This window comes from Pholis gunnellus (genome assembly GCF_910591455.1).
Source record: "Pholis gunnellus genome assembly, chromosome: 24".
Classification (NCBI taxonomy): Eukaryota; Metazoa; Chordata; class Actinopteri; order Perciformes; family Pholidae; genus Pholis; species Pholis gunnellus.
In genome coordinates this window covers 226,973-244,988 of record NC_136551.1, presented here as the reverse complement: position 1 = coordinate 244,988, position 18,016 = coordinate 226,973, and the positions used below count along the sequence as shown (strand labels likewise).

The window sequence follows — 18,016 nt, the reverse complement described above, 5'->3', positions numbered from 1 at the left end:
TGTGTGTATCTTTATATATCTGTCTTTGTGAGGACCAGTGACTGTTTAGAGCGTGATGCAGGGACGTTTTAGTCTGTCTCTCTGTTCACCTGTCTGTCTGTCTGTCTGTCTGTCTGTCTGTCTGTCTACTTTGTGTAGACTAGTTGTCTCCATCATGTTGCCAGGTTGCTTCCGTTGGTTGCTCAGTTCGTGGTCGGCGGCAGCGTTTACTTCCTGTTCCTGCTGCTGACTCTGGGGGAGGAGCTTAATAGTTGCCCCGCTTCCCTGCTGTCGTTCTGTTGCTGGTTCAGGAAACCAAAGAGTTGCGTGAGTCTCGTGCAGTTGATGTGTTTGTCCTCTGGACGGGGAAGGTGAAAATGTTGAGGCAACAAATTGCCCTCAGTAGTTGCCCTGTTCATCACAGCTGGCAACAAAACTAATGTGTGAACAATTTAACTGATGTCTGATAAACATGTTGCCAGTTCCTGGCAACATGGCAACAAACTGTAAACGTGTCCTGTTAGGATAGTTTCCCTCGATAAGTTGCCCATCACATTGTCCGTAATGTTGCCCAGTTTCCTGGACGCTTAAACAATGACAACGAGATCCACTGGGAAAGTTGCTTTCAGAGTTGCTCAAAAAGTTCGGCAACTACTGAGAGTTTCTGATGTCCTTTCTCTCCTCCTTCCTTGCTCGTTTCCTTCCCTTCCTCCTGCTGAGGTGGGATTGGTGCCTCCCGTCTGGCTCCGCCCACCTCCACCTGGTGTGACATCATCAGGTGAGCGTCAACACACAAACAACAACAACCGAAACGTGACGACGTGACGATCAATAACTACGGAAGCTCAGAGGGAACATTTATATCTTCATTAAAACTGTAGAGGCTCCTTTAAGTAACGATGCTCATTAACATGCTAATTTATGCGTACTTGATACAAAATGTGTGATCGCTTTAAACCAGTTTTCCCAGCAGCACTTGAACGCATCACAGCTGAATGTATTTATTTATATTATTGTATTTATATTAGACATTAGTTTAAAGCGTTCAACTGAATGTAAAACTGATCAAACGTTATTTTAAACGTTTTTTAAAAGTTCTTCAGAATAAAATGTAATGATGTGAATAATTAGAAAACATTGAAATAGTAACAATACATGTTTAAAATGTTTAAAATGAGGTCGGATCTGATCTCACGTGTCTTCCGTTAATCATTCACTGATCAGCTGTTCCTGACTTTTATTTTCTCACATTTTTAGTTTCGTCTTCAGGCTCCTGAAAGAAAAATCAGACATTAAACGTTTGATTTATTACAACAATAGACAATAAATAGAAAGTAAACGCAGCAGATGACCCAGAAACAAATGTTTCTGCTTCCTCATTTATCTTTATATATAAATATTTCTAATTCATTCTGTTATAGTGTTTAATCCATTAAATACAGAAATAAATGTGTGTTTATATTATTATGTTGTATTATATTAATACATTAGCTGATCTTTTTTATATATTGATGTTATTTATATATATATTTACTGTGTTTTACGACCGTCCTCCGGAGCACGTGAACGCCTCCTGACCGTGACCATTAAACTGTGAATAATTAGCTGATGACGTCACTGATCATCTGAAGATGACCCATTAATGAATGATCGGTGTTTAATGAAGTTGGCGGTGATTACCGAGTCCCTGAACGCACCGGGAGGTTCGGCCGGCTCGGTGGGTCTCGGTGGGTCTCGGGGCCCCGGGTGGCCCGCGGGCCCCTGAAGGACACACCTCCCTGCGGACGGTCCACCCATCGGATCACTGTGATCCGGATCAGTGCAGGAGGACCCGCTCCAGAGGACGCAGAGGACCGGGATCAACGCGGAGATGAACGGGACCACGGCCGACACCGAGACCCGCTCCGGGTCCGGGTCTGACGAACTCGTCTTCTTCGTTAACGGAAAGAAGGTAGAAAAACTCTCCTTTAAATTACAAAGAGCGACTTTAGAAGCATGAAGGTGGACTTTAGTCTTCAGCCTTTACATAACGGATTAATATGTAACAAGAGTCACACAGTTATTACACATGTATGTACATATGTACATGTATATACACTCATACATGTACATATATACACATATATACATATATATATACACATACTCTGATCTGAGAACTTTATGAAAGAAGCGTGAAAACAAGAGACACGCGGAACAAAGTGATGAAGAGTCCGTGAAGGAGAGATTATCAAAGAAACACACGAAGAAGAAGAAGAGTTCACTTTATTCAGTCTAAATGATGAAAACATGAAACAATAAATTCTTTCTTTTCTTTTTTCATTTATTTTGGCCTCAAAGCAGTTTAATTAAAAAGCGTTATGAAATATATCACGTGTTTGTTTATTGACTTTATATTTAATAACTAAAGGTAGATTTCTAAAACTGTTTTTAATAATCAAATATCATGAAACTGTTAAATCTGTCAATCAACAAATGGATTATTAAATATATTTGATTCTCTTTGTGCTGCAGATTGTTGAAAGAAACGCAGATCCTGAGACCAGCCTGCTGACGTATCTGAGGAGGAAACGTAGGAACACACGCACACGCACACGCACACGCACACGCACACGCACACGCACACACAGAGACAGACCTGCACCTGTCTGTAGTCCTGCATTCTCTCTAGTGTCCATCAGGGGGCGACTCCTCTGGTTGTATAGAAGTCTATGAGAAAATGACTCTACTTCTCTCTTGATTTATTACCTCAGTAAACATTGTAAACATGAGTTTATGGTCTCAATCTCTAGTTTCAAGTCTTCTTCAATACAGCATGATGTTCATTTAGTAGATGATGGTCCATTTAGAGTCACACAGACCATAAAGCAGGGGATGCTTTAGGGGCGGGGCTACACAGTGATTGACATAGTTTCATGTTGTACTTTTGTACTTTTTCCTCATTCTGACCTCGTCAGGTTTCCTGTTTCACAACTTCTCAAAACTTTCAGTTCTTGTTTTTCATGTTTTTACCTTCTGTTGTTGTTCAATCTGCCACTTTTCAGCTGATCGTTAGTTTTTCGGCTTCAGCTTGAAGGAACAAAGTCCGTTTGTCGTGATCGCTGACACGTTCGTTTTTAAATGAATTGAAAAGCTCCGGCTGGAGTTTCTGTTTTTAAATGTGTTCTGATGTGATGAGTGTGGTTTATTGGTGTTTATTGGTCTTATGAAAGCAGATTGATTGTGAGGTCAGTGGCCGTCTGAGATCTTAATCAGCTGGTTCAAAGTGTGAAACAACAGACTCAGAACCTCGAGTCTCCTTCATGGCCTCCTGGTTTCCTGTTGCCCTGAGAGTCCTTGAGGAGGTTGCAGGGGTCTGAAGGATGTTCCGGGGCTTGTTGAGGAGGTTCTAGGGATCTAAACACGTTATGTTTGAGCTTCTCCAAAGACTCCTGGAACCAGTTCAGGGACCATAGACGATCCTTTGATCCCAGTGTCTCCCCAAGGACTACGTGAGCCTCTTCAATGACCTAAGGCACCTTATCAAGGGTCATGTGCTCCTTAAAGACTTCTGAAACAGACGTCTTGGTGTCCAAGTAGAGATGATGATGAGCTGCCCTGGTTCAATCTTTCACCGTCATCTATTCATTTACAGAAGAACTGTTTCAGTTTGAAGTTTGAGGTCAAAGTGTCTCTGAAAGCTGACTGGACTGATGATCCTCATCAATGATTCATAATGTCCTGTTGTCTCTGTGTGTAGTGGGTCTAACAGGAACCAAACTGGGCTGTGCTGAAGGCGGATGTGGCGCCTGCACCGTCATGCTGTCCAGATACCAAACACACACTCAACAGCTGCTGTATCCTTAGTGTGTGTGTGTGTGTGTGTGTGTGTGTGTGTGTGTGTGTGTGTGTGTGTGTGTGTGTGTGTGTGTGTGTGTGTGTGTGTGTGTGTGTGTGTGTGTGTGGTGAACCGTCCCGTCATGTGCTTCCATCTGACACATTCAGACGAACTGATTTCACAGCTGATGAATGAACCGTATGTGAGCAGATTACGAGTCTCTAACTCCGTCCAGTCACTTCGCCGTTAACGCCTGTCTGGCCCCGCTGTGCTCGCTGCACCTGGTCGCTGTGACGACCGTGGAGGGCATCGGCAGCGTCGCGAGAAAACTACATCCTGTTCAGGTAAAACACGAACTTTAGTTTCACTTCTTTGACTCGTGTTAAAGTAAAGACGATAAACTCCAAGACGTCCAAGTAGAGACGATAACGAGTCCCAGGTGTCTCTGTTGAGACGATGTTTTAATGTGAACTTGTTTTATCACGTTATTATAAATATGTTTTGATGTTCAGGAGCGAATAGCGAGAGCTCACGGCTCTCAGTGTGGATTCTGTACTCCGGGGATCGTCATGTCCATGTACGCTCTGCTGAGGAACAACACGACGCCCAACATGGCCGACGTGGAGGAAGCTTTCCAAGGTAAAGCACCTCAAACAGCAAACAAATATGTCAGAACTACAACGACACAACTAAGAAAACTATTTATTCTTTTCAGGAAATCTGTGTCGTTGCACCGGATACAGACCGATACTGGAGGGGTACAAGACTTTCACTGTGGTGAGACACACACACATTCACCTGTAAACACACACAATAACACACACATTCACCTGTAAACACACAATAACACACACATTCACCTGTAAACACACAATAACACACACATTCACCTGTAAACACACTAGTTAACTGGTGTGTTTTTCCTTTAGGAGGGGGGGTGCTGTGGTGGCAGGGGGCGGGACAACGGCTGCTGTATGGTCAACGGGAGCGGAGCTGAGGAAAGCTCAGAGGAAGTCATTGATGTAAGTCATAACTATTTAATGAACTGTTTTCAGATCAGCATGTTTCATGTTTCTGACTGTGATAAACTGTCTGTTGTTCAGGAATCAACGTCTTTATTCAACGCAGCAGACTTCACACCCTTTGACCCCACACAGGAAGTCATCTTCCCTCCTGAACTCATGGTAAACAATCAATAGATCACCATTGAACTCAAGGTAAACAATCAATAGATCATCACTGAACTCAAGGTAAACAATCAATAGATCATCACTGAACTCAAGGTAAACAATCAATAGATCATCACTGAACTCATGGTAAACAATCAATAGATCATCACTGAACTCAAGGTAAACAATCAATAGATCACCACTGAACTCAAGGTAAACAATCAATAGATCATCACTGAACTCAAGGTAAACAATCAATAGATCACCACTGAACTCAAGGTAAACAATCAATAGATCACCACTGAACTCAAGGTAAACAATCAATAGATCACCACTGAACTCAAGGTAAACAATCAATAGATCATCACTGAACTCATGGTAAACAATCAATAGATCATCACTGAACTCAGGGTAAACAATCAATAGATCATCACTGAACTCAAGGTAAACAATCAATAGATCATCACTGAACTCAAGGTAAACAATCAATAGATCATCACTGAACTCAAGGTAAACAATCAATAGATCATCACTGAACTCAAGGTAAACAATCAATAGATCACCACTGAACTCAAGGTAAACAATCAATAGATCACCACTGAACTCAAGGTAAACAATCAATAGATCACCACTGAACTCATGGTAAACAATCAATAGATCATCACTGAACTCATGGTAAACAATCAATAGATCATCACTGAACTCAAGGTAAACAATCAATAGATCACCACTGAACTCATGGTAAACAATCAATAGATCATCACTGAACTCAAGGTAAACAATCAATAGATCACCACTGAACTCAAGGTAAACAATCAATAGATCACCACTGAACTCAAGGTAAACAATCAATAGATCACCACTGAACTCAAGGTAAACAATCAATAGATCACCACTGAACTCATGGTAAACAATCAATAGATCATCACTGAACTCAAGGTAAACAATCAATAGATCACCACTGAACTCAAGGTAAACAATCAATAGATCACCACTGAACTCAAGGTAAACAATCAATAGATCACCACTGAACTCAAGGTAAACAATCAATAGATCACCACTGAACTCATGGTAAACAATCAATAGATCATCACTGAACTCAAGGTAAACAATCAATAGATCACCACTGAACTCAAGGTAAACAATCAATAGATCACCACTGAACTCAAGGTAAACAATCAATAGATCACCACTGAACTCAAGGTAAACAATCAATAGATCACCACTGAACTCAAGGTAAACAATCAATAGATCACCACTGAACTCAAGGTAAACAATCAATAGATCATCACTGAACTCAAGGTAAACAATCAATAGATCACCACTGAACTCAAGGTAAACAATCAATAGATCATCACTGAACTCAAGGTAAACAATCAATAGATCATCACTGAACTCAAGGTAAACAATCAATAGATCATCACTGAACTCAAGGTAAACGATCAATAGATCATCACTGAACTCAAGGTAAACAATCAATAGATCATCACTGAACTCATGGTAAACAATCAATAGATCACCACTGAACTCAAGGTAAACAATCAATAGATCACCACTGAACTCAAGGTAAACAATCAATAAATCACCACTGAACTCAAGGTAAACAATCAATAGATCACCACTGAACTCAAGGTAAACAATCAATAGATCACCACTGAACTCAAGGAAAACAATCAATAGATCATCACTGAACTCAAGGTAAACAATCAATAGATCACCACTGAACTCAAGGTAAACAATCAATAGATCACCACTGAACTCAAGGAAAACAATCAATAGATCATCACTGAACTCAAGGTAAACAATCAATAGATCACCACTGAACTCTTGAAGAGTCTCGTCTTCCGTATAAACCGGGACGTCGTCAGCGTAGAGTTGAATACAGTGTTTGGTTTTAATACGGAGTGAGGGGTTCAGGTGATCCAGAAACTGCAGGAAGTTACAAACCTTTCTTTTTCCTCCCGTCTAGTCTCTCACCAAAGGTGAAAGGTCAGCCTCACTGTGTTTCCGTGGCGACAGGGCAACATGGCTGCAGCCCGACAGTCTGGACGAGTTTCTGCGTCTGAAGTGGAAACATCCGGAGGCCCGGGTGGTGGTGGGAAACACCGAAGTGGGTCAGTATGTCTGTCTCTCACTAATCGCTCTCATTTATTTATTCATTCATTTATTCGTTCACTCATTCAGTCACTTCCTGTGTGTGTTTAGGTATCGAGGTGAAGTTTAAGAACATGGTGTACCCGGTCATCCTGGCGCCGGCCTTCATCCCTGAACTGAACGAAGTGAGACACACTGAGGACGGTGAGGAGTTTGGTTTTGGAGCTTTAAAACTATTGGCGTTTCAGAATAATTATCCTCCTGACCAATGAGCCGCGCCCGTCCACCTGCTGGTGGCGCCAGATTGCCAAAGTCGTGAGGGTTCAACCTCTGGAGACTCTGAATCTCTCCAGGATTCCTCCGATATTTGTCAGTCTATCTGACGTTTAACAGTGTGTGTTTGTTTGGGTGTGTTCAGGCGTGGTGTTCGGTGCAGCGTGCACGCTCAGCCACATGGGGGCGGTGCTTAGACAGGAAGTGGAGACTCTTCCTCCCCATCGGACCGAGGTCTTCCTCGCCATTCTGGAACAGCTGCGCTGGTTTGCCGGACTGCAGATCCGCAACGTCGCGGTGAGTCTATTCTCAATGGCTTAAATCAGGCGCGTAGTTCAGGGACACTGGGAGAGCAGGGTTTTCCCAGAAGATGGTGGAGCATTACCAGGAAACAGGCTGGTATTTGTGGGAGCTGCTCCAACTGTTAATCAGTGCCGATGGGTAGTTCAAGGACACTGGGAGAGTGAAGACCTTTCCAGGAGATACACACAGTATGTGGGTATTTCAAGGGACCTGGGAGATTAAAGCTTTTTGTGTCAGTCCATCAATATTAAACACGTTGCAGTACTCTTCTCCAGCAGTTAGTGCTGAGTTCAAGGTACCTGGAAAAGTGGACATCTAGGTTTAGGAAAGTTTGAATGAGTCACTTTCTGCTGATGATTTTTGATTCTTTTTTTATTTCACAAACGTCAATGTTGGATATGATTCATTGTTTTCAGGCCGTCGGAGGAAACATCATGACAGCGAGTCCCATCTCAGACCTGAACCCAGTGTTCATGGCAACAGGGTGCAAACTCACGCTGTTTGACAAAGGTCACACACACACACACACACACACACACACACACACACACACACACACACACACACTGTGTTTACTGACTCCATGTCCGTCAGACCTTTAATCCAAACTGCTGAGTCACTCATTCTGCCTGGAAACACTCAGAGTACAAAGACAACTAGCCCTACATCTGTACCCTCAGACGGCAGCCGTGTGGTCCGGATGGACGAGTCTTTCTTCACCGGTTACCGGAGGACGACGGTGCGACCGCAGGAGGTCCTGGTCTCCATAGAGATCCCTTACAGCAAGAAGGTAGAAGCAGCGTCCCCCCCGAAGAAGAAGTCAGTCAACTAGCAACCACGCGGTCACTGTTGCCTCTGACCAGCAGTGTTTTTGTTCTTCCTCTTCAGAATCAGTTTGTCTCCGCCTTCAAACAGTCGCCGCGCCGCGAGGACGACATCAGCATCGTGACCGCGGCGATGAGCGTGACCTTCCACCCCGGCACCGACACGGTGGAGGACCTGAGGCTGAGCTACGGCGGCATGGCGGCCACCACGACGCTGGCCACTCAGACGGAGAAGAAGCTGCTGGGAAGGTGACGGCCAATCAGCAACATCATCAACATTATATGTGTGTGTGTGTCTTTAACTCTCTGATGTCAGGTGTCCACGTAGAGACGATAATGACGAAGAGACAAGCAACATCATCAACATTATATGTGTGTGTGTCTTTAATTGTCATCAGGCGGTGGGGGGAGGAGCTTCTGCAGGACGCCTGCTCCTCATTGGCCGAGGAATTGACCCTCGACCCCTCTGCGCCGGGTGGCATGGTGACGTACCGGAGAACGTTGACCCTCAGCCTGTTCTACAAGTTCTACCTGACGGTGCTGCAGAAGCTCAGAGACCAGGTCTCAGCATTTAAAGTCTTTTATTTAACTTTTAACTTTATTCTGACATTCACTGAACTCACTTCCTGTGTTGAACTTGTCAGGGGGTGAAAGCGGAGGAGGTCCGGTCCGACTGTCAAAGCGCCGCAGACGTGTTTCACCCAGAGACCCCGTCCAGCGTGCAGGTCTACCAGGTAACACGGTCTGTCTCTGGAGTAAAAGAACCAGTTTTAGGGTCCAGGTCTGTGTGATGTCACATGTCTCCTTCAGGCGGTGCCGGAGGGGCGGGGCCAAGACGACGTAGTGGGCCGTCCCATCATGCACCTGTCGGCCCTGAAGCAGGCGACGGGCGAGGCGGTTTACTGCGACGACGTGCCGCTGTACGAGAACGAGCTCTACCTGTCTCTCATCACCAGCAGCAGAGCACACGCCCACATCCTGTAAGAACCACACCTGAACCACACACACACACACCTGAACCCCACACACACCTGTTCGGTCTGACCAGGTGTGTGTTCCAGCTCCATAGATACCTCAGCAGCAGAGAGTATGCCGGGCGTGGTCTGCTGTGTGTTTGCTGATGACATCCCCGGCAGCAACGCCACCGGACCCGTCCAGTACGACGAAACCATCCTCGCCGACCGCCAGGTGTGTTTCTGTTTCTCCGACCAATCAGGAGAATCCCTCAGGTTGATGGACAGGTTGATGATGTTTCCTTCTTTGCTGCAGGTGACGTGTGTCGGTCACATCATCGGCGCCGTGGTGGCCGACACTCAGCTTCATGCTCAGAGAGCCGCCAAAGCCGTCAGGATCCAGTATGAAGAGCTGCAGCCGGTCGTCACCATCCAGGTGAGACCAGAAACACCTGGATGGGATGTTTTAATATTTAATAAAACTTTATTGATCCCCTGGGGGAAGCTCACAAGCCACCCAGCAGAAGTTCTTAAATTTTGCTCATCTGGAAATAAATCTGTTGTTGGTTTGATTGACAGGAGGCCATTGCTGCCCAGTCCTTCTATCAGCCAATCAGAACCCTCCAGAATGGCGACCTGGAGGCAGGGTTTAAACAGGCCGACCACATCCTGGAGGGTAAGACTGTCTGCGTGTGACTTCCTCCTGAGTCCAGCTGGACAGGTATTGATTACTGACTGATTATTGATGAATTATCTGACAGGTGAGATGCACATGGGAGGTCAGGAACATTTCTACCTGGAGACAAACGTCACTCTGGCTGTTCCTCGAGGCGAAGATGGAGAGATGGAGCTCTTTGTTTCTACTCAGTCCGCTTCAAAAACACAGGTAACAATACTCTAAACACAGGTAACAATACTCTAAACACAGGTAACAATACTCTAATCACAGGTAACAATACTCTAAACACAGGTAACAATACTCTAATCACAGGTAACAATACTCTAAACACAGGTAACAATACTCTAAACACAGGTAACAATACTCTAATCACAGGTAACAATACTCTAAACACAGGTAACAATACTCTAATCACAGGTAACAATACTCTAAACACAGGTAACAATACTCTAAACACAGGTAACAATCCATATATACAGTATATAGAATATATATATCTTGTTTTCTGTTGGTGTCAGTCTCTGGTGGCCAAGGCGTTGGGCGTCCCTGCTAACAGGGTGGTGGTCCGGGTGAAGAGGATGGGTGGAGGCTTTGGGGGGAAGGAGACCCGAACCACTGTGTTGTCCACTGTGGTCGCCGTGGCAGCAAACAAGTAGGTCTGGAAATCATTTTTCCTTACTTAGCTGTCTTTTTGCTGTCTAACTATTTTCTGCTTTCTTGTGTCAGGCTGAAGAGACCCGTGAGGTGCATGTTGGACAGAGATGAGGACATGTTGGTGACGGGAGGAAGGCACCCCTTCTTTGGGAAATACAAGGTGGGAGGAGCCTCCATCTGTAGTGTTAGCACCAGTAGAAGGAGTTTGACCTGCAGGGTGTTTGCTTTGTTCTGATTCACTAATGTGACCCTCAGCATTTACAAAAATGTGTGAAGCTACAACACATCTGTAATCATTACTTCTGCTCCAGGTGGGTTTTCTAAACAGCGGGAAGGTCGTGGCTTTGGACGTGTCGTACTACAGCAACGCTGGAAACTCCATGGACCTCTCTCTGTCGGTGGGTATCGTTTACGAACAACGTGCCTCTCTTTGCTGACGACATGCTGATGTTTCTCACCGATGTGTGCCTCCGTGTTGAAGGTCATGGAGCGCGCTCTGTTCCACATGGAGAACTCGTACAGCGTGGCCAACGTGCGCGGCCGCGGCTTCCTGTGCCGCACCAACCTGCCGTCCAACACGGCCTTCAGGGGCTTCGGAGGGCCACAAGGCATGATGGTCGCCGAGAGCTGGATGACCGATGTGGCTCAGAGTCTGGGCAGGCCAACCGATGAGGTACATAGCTGGATGAATAAAGTCAGACGTCATGAGCAGCGTCCAGTCAGTGACCCTGTCTTCCCTGCAGGTGCGCCGGTTGAACCTGTATGTGGAAGGTGATTCGACGCCCTACAACCAGATCCTGAATCAATTCACCCTGGACCGCTGCTGGGACGAGTGTCTGTCCCGCTCTGGATACCAGCAGTGTCGAGCCGCCGTCGACCTTTACAACAGGTAATCTGAGTTTAGTGTTGAGTCCTTCAACAAGTAACACGGTCCAGTTTAAGGTCTCGAGACTTTGTGATGGGTCCGAGTTTTATGACTGTACCAAAATAAATAAGTTTCTGTTCTTTTCTGTTAGACAGAACCGGTGGACCAAACGAGGCCTCGCCATCGTCCCCACCAAGTTCGGCATCAGCTTCACCGCCCTCTTCCTCAACCAGGTCTGATCCAACAACGACTAACAAACTGTTCAAAGACTGAAGGAATGTAGAACATTTGGGTTTCGTGACGTCATGAATTTGCTTTCGTCCATGTTTCTCTGTGCGTCTGCAGGCTGGAGCTCTGGTTCATATCTACACCGACGGCTCGGTGTTGTTGACCCACGGAGGGACGGAGATGGGACAAGGACTCCACACCAAGATGGTCCAGGTACCTGAACTAATCAGACCACTACGCGCACTGAACAGTAAAGGGGCCCAATCTGAGACCTTGGGGGACTCCAATGTTGTCCTAAAAAGCTGTGTCTGTTGGTCCAGGTTGCCAGCAGGGTTCTGGGTATCCCCTGTTCAAAGATCCACATCTCAGAGACCAGCACCAACACGGTCCCCAACACCAGCCCCACCGCTGCCTCCGCATCCTCGGACCTCAACGGGGCCGCCGTGCAGAACGCCTGTGAGATCCTCGAGAAACGCCTGGAGCCCTACAAGACCCAGAACCCCAAAGGATCATGGGAAGACTGGGTGAGCAAGAGCAGGAGTACTTTATTCTGTTTGTCCACATTATAGTCTGTCAGGAGTAAGTCTCCTCATTGTAGTTCTGTGTTCCAGGTGAGAGCAGCGTATTTTGACAGAGTCAACCTCAGTGCAAACGGTTTCTACAAGTAAGTCACCTGTTCAGGAAATGTGTTGATTCTATAAAATCCAGGATGGAGTTTCACTGTTTCTTGTTTTCTTATCAGGACTCCAGATCTTGGTTATGACTTTGACTCAAACTCGGGCCGAGCGTTCAACTACTTCACCTACGGAGTCGCCTGTTCAGAGGTGGAGATCGACTGTCTGACCGGAGCTCGTAAGGTGTGAACACTGAGACGGACAAAGTATAATATATATATATATATATATATATATATATATATATATATATATATATATATATATATATATATATATATATATTAGTGCGGCAAGTTAACGTGTTATTATCGCGTTAACGAATTCATTAACGCCGACAATTATTTTATCGCGCGTTAACGCAGTTTTTTAAAATTATTATTAAGCAACATTTTTAACACAAGAACCAGGCAGTGAGGGATGAACGGCTGTTTGTGTGGCGTCACTTCCTGTTTCCTTCCCCTACGTTCCCCTGGGTCCTAAGTCCCTCCATGTACAGCTTCTCATCACCCTCTATGTACCAACGTACATTTATAACAAACACCACACATGTTACGCTAATCAGCGTAGCATAGTGTCTGACCAACATAATCAAGTTTTTAAAGTGTTTAGTTTGTAATATGTATAATAATCATATCATTTAGTTATCACTACTGAGAGTTTAACAAACATTAAAACATGACGTAGATAGGTTTCAGGTTTAAGATGTATATTTAAATTCATCTCTGACACACATGAAGATAAAGTTGTGAACACGCTGAATATCTATGATCAGAATCATTATAACTGTGTTATAACTGTTATAACAAGATGTTCCAAAAACCAGAAGTTAGACATGTGTTTTGTTTTATATCATGTTGAATAAATATGTTTCTTTGTGTTGTAGAACCTGAGTAGCACCATAGTGATGGACGTCGGTCACAGCCTCAACCCGGCTATTGACATCGGACAGGTGAGTCGACCGATGCGTTGGTCATTGCACTTTCCTTTGACCGTTCCTGTAGCGCCTCCTTCAGGTCAAAGTGTCCTCCCCGTGTCTCCTCAGGTGGAGGGGGCGTTCGTTCAGGGTCTGGGTCTCTTCACCATGGAGGAGCTGCATTATTCGCCTCAGGGCGTCCTCCTCACTCGGGGTCCCGGTTCTTATAAGATCCCGGGTTTTGGTGACATCCCCACCCGTCTCACCGTCTCGCTGCTCCGGGACGCACCGAACGACAAGGCCATCTTCTCCTCCAAGGTCTTGACCCCAATCACTCCTCAGAACTATTGAAACAGAACCACTACGGACCTTTTAATTCATATTTCTTCCCTCCAGGCTGTCGGTGAGCCTCCTCTCTTTCTGGCCGCGGCGAACTTCTACGCCATCAAAGACGCCATCACCGCTGCCCGGGGGGAGTCGGGCATCAGTGGTCCCTTCAGGCTGGACAGCCCCGCCTCCACCGAGAGGATCCGCAACGCCTGCAGCGACAGATTCACCAAACTGGTAGGAAAAGATCTCACTGGTATTTAGAGACGCTACTCGGGGAGAACTGAGCACAGATGCTGGAAAAACACTTCTTAATGGTGCCTGTTGTCTAAAATATCTGAATATACTGGAACCAAGAGGCCGAAAACAAAGTTAACATACCAACTGTTATTCTTCTTTCAGTGTCCTCCTGCAGAACCTGGGACCTTCAGCCCCTGGTCTGTACAAGTCTAGGACCAGAGACACAGGAAACCACCACTGATGGAGAACCACTGAAGTACCGAAGCACAATCATTAAATATCACAAACTGATCAGGACTTGATTAATAGTTGATGATGTTGGTAAAGATGCTCCTGTTCAATACGTTTAAACTTGAATCAACACTGTTAGCTATCAGGCAGCATAATATCTTCCTTAAAGGACACACAGTTATTTCAGCTGAGATCAGCTGATATAATCATTAGATTTATAATAAGTGTTCACACTGATTGGTGTTCATGTATGATGCGAGTCAGATTCGGATTAATGATCACTGTACAATGTTCTATAGAATTATTGCACTGTATGAATGAAAAAAATAAAGCACATTTCACTGGATGTTTATTCATATGACAGTAAAGCTGATTATAGCTAAATATAAACTCTCTTTAAACCAACAAGGGTGAGAACACGGTACTCTAGTGAGAACACGGTACTCTAGTGAGAACACGGTACTCTAGTGAGAACACAGGACTCTAGTGAGAACACGGTACTCTAGTGTGAACACGGTACTCTAGTGAGAACACAGGACTCTAGTATGAACACGGTACTCTAGTGAGAACACGGTACTCTAGTGAGAACACGGTACTCTAGTGAGAACACAGGACTCTAGTGAGAACACGGTACTCTAGTGTGAACACGGTACTCTAGTGTGAACACGGGACTCTAGTGGGAACACGGGACTCTAGTGGGAACACGGTACTCTAGTGGGAACACGGTACTCTAGTGTGAACACGGGACTCTAGTGTGAACACGGGACTCTAGTGGGAACACGGTACTCTAGTGAGAACACGGTACTCTAGTGGGAACACGGTACTCTAGTGGGAACACGGTACTCTAGTGTGAACACGGTACTCTAGTGAGAACACGGGACTCTAGTGGGAACACGGTACTCTAGTGAGAACACGGGACTCTAGTGAGAACACGGTACTCTAGTGGGAACACGGTACTCTAGTGTGAACACGGGACTCTAGTGGGAACACGGTACTCTAGTATGAACACGGTACTCTAGTGAGAACACGGTACTCTAGTATGAACACGGTACTCTAGTGAGAACACGGTACTCTAGTGAGAACACAGGACTCTAGTGAGAACACGGTACTCTAGTGGGAACACGGTACTCTAGTGTGAACACGGGACTCTAGTGGGAACACGGGACTCTAGTGGGAACACGGTACTCTAGTGAGAACACGGTACTCTAGTGGGAACACGGTACTCTAGTGGGAACACGGTACTCTAGTGTGAACACGGTACTCTAGTGAGAACACGGGACTCTAGTGGGAACACAGGACTCTAGTGAGAACACGGTACTCTAGTGTGAACACGGTACTCTAGTGAGAACACAGGACTCTAGTATGAACACGGTACTCTAGTGAGAACACGGTACTCTAGTGAGAACACGGTACTCTAGTGAGAACACAGGACTCTAGTGAGAACACGGTACTCTAGTGTGAACACGGTACTCTAGTGTGAACACGGGACTCTAGTGGGAACACGGGACTCTAGTGGGAACACGGTACTCTAGTGGGAACACGGTACTCTAGTGTGAACACGGGACTCTAGTGTGAACACGGGACTCTAGTGGGAACACGGTACTCTAGTGAGAACACGGTACTCTAGTGGGAACACGGTACTCTAGTGGGAACACGGTACTCTAGTGTGAACACGGTACTCTAGTGAGAACACGGGACTCTAGTGGGAACACGGTACTCTAGTGAGAACACGGGACTCTAGTGAGAACACGGTACTCTAGTGGGAACACGGTACTCTAGTGTGAACACGGGACTCTAGTGGGAACACGGTACTCTAGTATGAACACGGTACTCTAGTGAGAACACGGTACTCTAGTATGAACACGGTACTCTAGTGAGAACACGGTACTCTAGTGAGAACACAGGACTCTAGTGAGAACACGGTACTCTAGTGGGAACACGGTACTCTAGTGTGAACACGGGACTCTAGTGGGAACACGGGACTCTAGTGGGAACACGGTACTCTAGTGAGAACACGGTACTCTAGTGGGAACACGGTACTCTAGTGGGAACACGGTACTCTAGTGTGAACACGGTACTCTAGTGAGAACACGGGACTCTAGTGGGAACACAGTACTCTAGTGAGAACACGGGACTCTAGTGTGAACACGGTACTCTAGTGAGAACACGGGACTCTAGTGGGAACACGGTACTCTAGTGTGAACACGGTACTCTAGTATGAACACGGTACTCTAGTGAGAACACGGTACTCTAGTATGAACACGGTACTCTAGTGAGAACACGGTACTCTAGTGAGAACACGGTACTCTAGTGTGAACACGGTACTCTAGTGAGAACACGGGACGCTAGTGAGAACACGGTACTCTAGTGAGAACACGGGACTCTAGTGAGAACACGGTACTCTAGTGAGAACACGGTACTCTAGTGTGAACACGGTACTCTAGTATGAACACGGTACTCTAGTGAGAACACGGTACTCTAGTGTGAACACGGTACTCTAGTGTGAACACGGTACTCTAGTATGAACACGGTACTCTAGTGAGAACACGGTACTCTAGTGTGAACACGGTACTCTAGTGTGAACACGGTACTCTAGTGAGAACACGGGACGCTAGTGAGAACACGGTACTCTAGTGAGAACACGGGACTCTAGTGAGAACACGGTACTCTAGTGAGAACACGGTACTCTAGTGTGAACACGGTACTCTAGTGTGAACACGGTACTCTAGTGAGAACACGGGACGCTAGTGTGGTGGAAAATTATTTTACCTGCTGTTGAATTTTTTTTAAACTGAAAGATAGAATATCGTCAAACAGAATCTTTTATTTTTATTTATTCTTGCAAGAAGAGGCCCAGTTACAGAGTCACAAAGAGTCTGTAGAAGTGTGGACTACAGAGTTCAATTCACACAGAGTTCTAAAGAGAGTGATCAGGGTTGGGGGGGGGGGGGGGGCCGTGTACTGGAATCCTGTTTCAGGCCGTGCAGTTAAAGAAGTATAAGAAGAGCTTTATCTGTGTAACAACAGAGACACAGACATATATGTTTTGTCCTTGAGGCACAACATGTGAATATACAACACACAGAAGAAGAGGATATGTGTGCAGGCAGTCAGCTGCACGGATCACAAGTTACATGATGCAAGCTTATGATAGCTTGTTGGATCATAAACTGTTATAAAACAGTTGACTTACAAGAATATAAAATACTTTATAATATGTAAATACTGCTAACATTAGCTAACCCCTGCTGATGAATTATCTTGGTTGTTTTCAACATTTTGTCGTTCTGAATCGTGTCCGAGCACAGATTGCTAACAAACCACAACAATGTAAACTGCTGCAGCTGAAACACAGCTACGGTTATTATTTGTTTCGTGTAAAAATGAAGCTCAACACCTGTAGATACACTAACTGCTGGGCCTGCTGCGTGAGAGGGAGTCCGTGTGTGAGTGCTTTGGGGCGGCGGAGGGGATCCCGGCAGCTCCCGCTGCTCGTTCACACAGAGCAGAACGTACATCAACACCAGAACAAGTCGCTAGATTTGTCTCTAGTAGCCTTTGACAAAAAAAGTCGCCAGATTTAGCGAGAAAGTCACCAAGTTGGCAACACTGGCACCGACTAAATATGTCCCCAGAGCAACATAGGATGTAACAATAGTTCCTATCACATATTAAACCAAACAAAAATCCATCTTCATAAAAACAAGTTGAACAAATAATAATATATAAACAAGCATCTTAAAGCTGCTGCAGATGTAAAAACAAGCATTTAACTTCCCAGAGCTGCTGT

The 18,016-nt window shown here is 45.4% G+C and overlaps 1 protein-coding gene across 2 annotated transcripts; it reads left to right on the top strand.

Moving 5' to 3' along the window:
* Positions 1-1,679: 1,679 nt before the first annotated feature.
* On the top strand, positions 1,680-14,572 carry xdh (xanthine dehydrogenase). Of its 2 annotated transcripts, XM_079185785.1 has the most exons (35): positions 1,680-1,930; positions 2,494-2,551; positions 3,719-3,815; positions 4,032-4,140; positions 4,309-4,435; positions 4,512-4,573; positions 4,726-4,818; positions 4,900-4,980; positions 6,935-7,079; positions 7,171-7,263; positions 7,478-7,629; positions 8,052-8,145; positions 8,316-8,425; positions 8,524-8,708; positions 8,858-9,020; positions 9,104-9,193; positions 9,270-9,439; positions 9,521-9,647; positions 9,729-9,848; positions 9,992-10,088; positions 10,174-10,298; positions 10,610-10,743; positions 10,818-10,905; positions 11,057-11,143; positions 11,227-11,418; positions 11,489-11,634; positions 11,762-11,843; positions 11,956-12,051; positions 12,159-12,362; positions 12,450-12,502; positions 12,581-12,695; positions 13,399-13,464; positions 13,558-13,746; positions 13,825-13,992; positions 14,158-14,572. In XM_079185785.1, exons 1-35 carry the CDS (start codon positions 1,850-1,852, stop codon positions 14,206-14,208), a joined length of 4,050 nt encoding a protein of 1,349 aa, XP_079041911.1. In that variant the 5' UTR covers positions 1,680-1,849; the 3' UTR covers positions 14,209-14,572. The 2 variants fall into 2 exon arrangements, with proteins under 2 accessions (XP_079041911.1, XP_079041912.1); XM_079185786.1 differs by lacking the exons at positions 1,680-1,930; positions 2,494-2,551; positions 3,719-3,815; ... (3 more) ...; positions 4,726-4,818; positions 4,900-4,980 and adding an exon at positions 6,461-6,465.
* The last annotated feature ends 3,444 nt before the right edge of the window (positions 14,573-18,016 follow it).

Excerpts from the sequence above, each read along its gene's own strand:
- xdh (XM_079185785.1), top strand. The coding sequence starts at position 1,850 with ATGAACGGGACCACGGCCGACACCGAGACCCGCTCCGGGTCCGGGTCT. Across the intron at positions 10,089-10,173 it reads GGCCGACCACATCCTGGAGG|GTGAGATGCACATGGGAGGT; the intron begins GTAAGACTGTCT and ends ATTATCTGACAG. Across the intron at positions 12,696-13,398 it reads GTCTGACCGGAGCTCGTAAG|AACCTGAGTAGCACCATAGT; the intron begins GTGTGAACACTG and ends TTTGTGTTGTAG.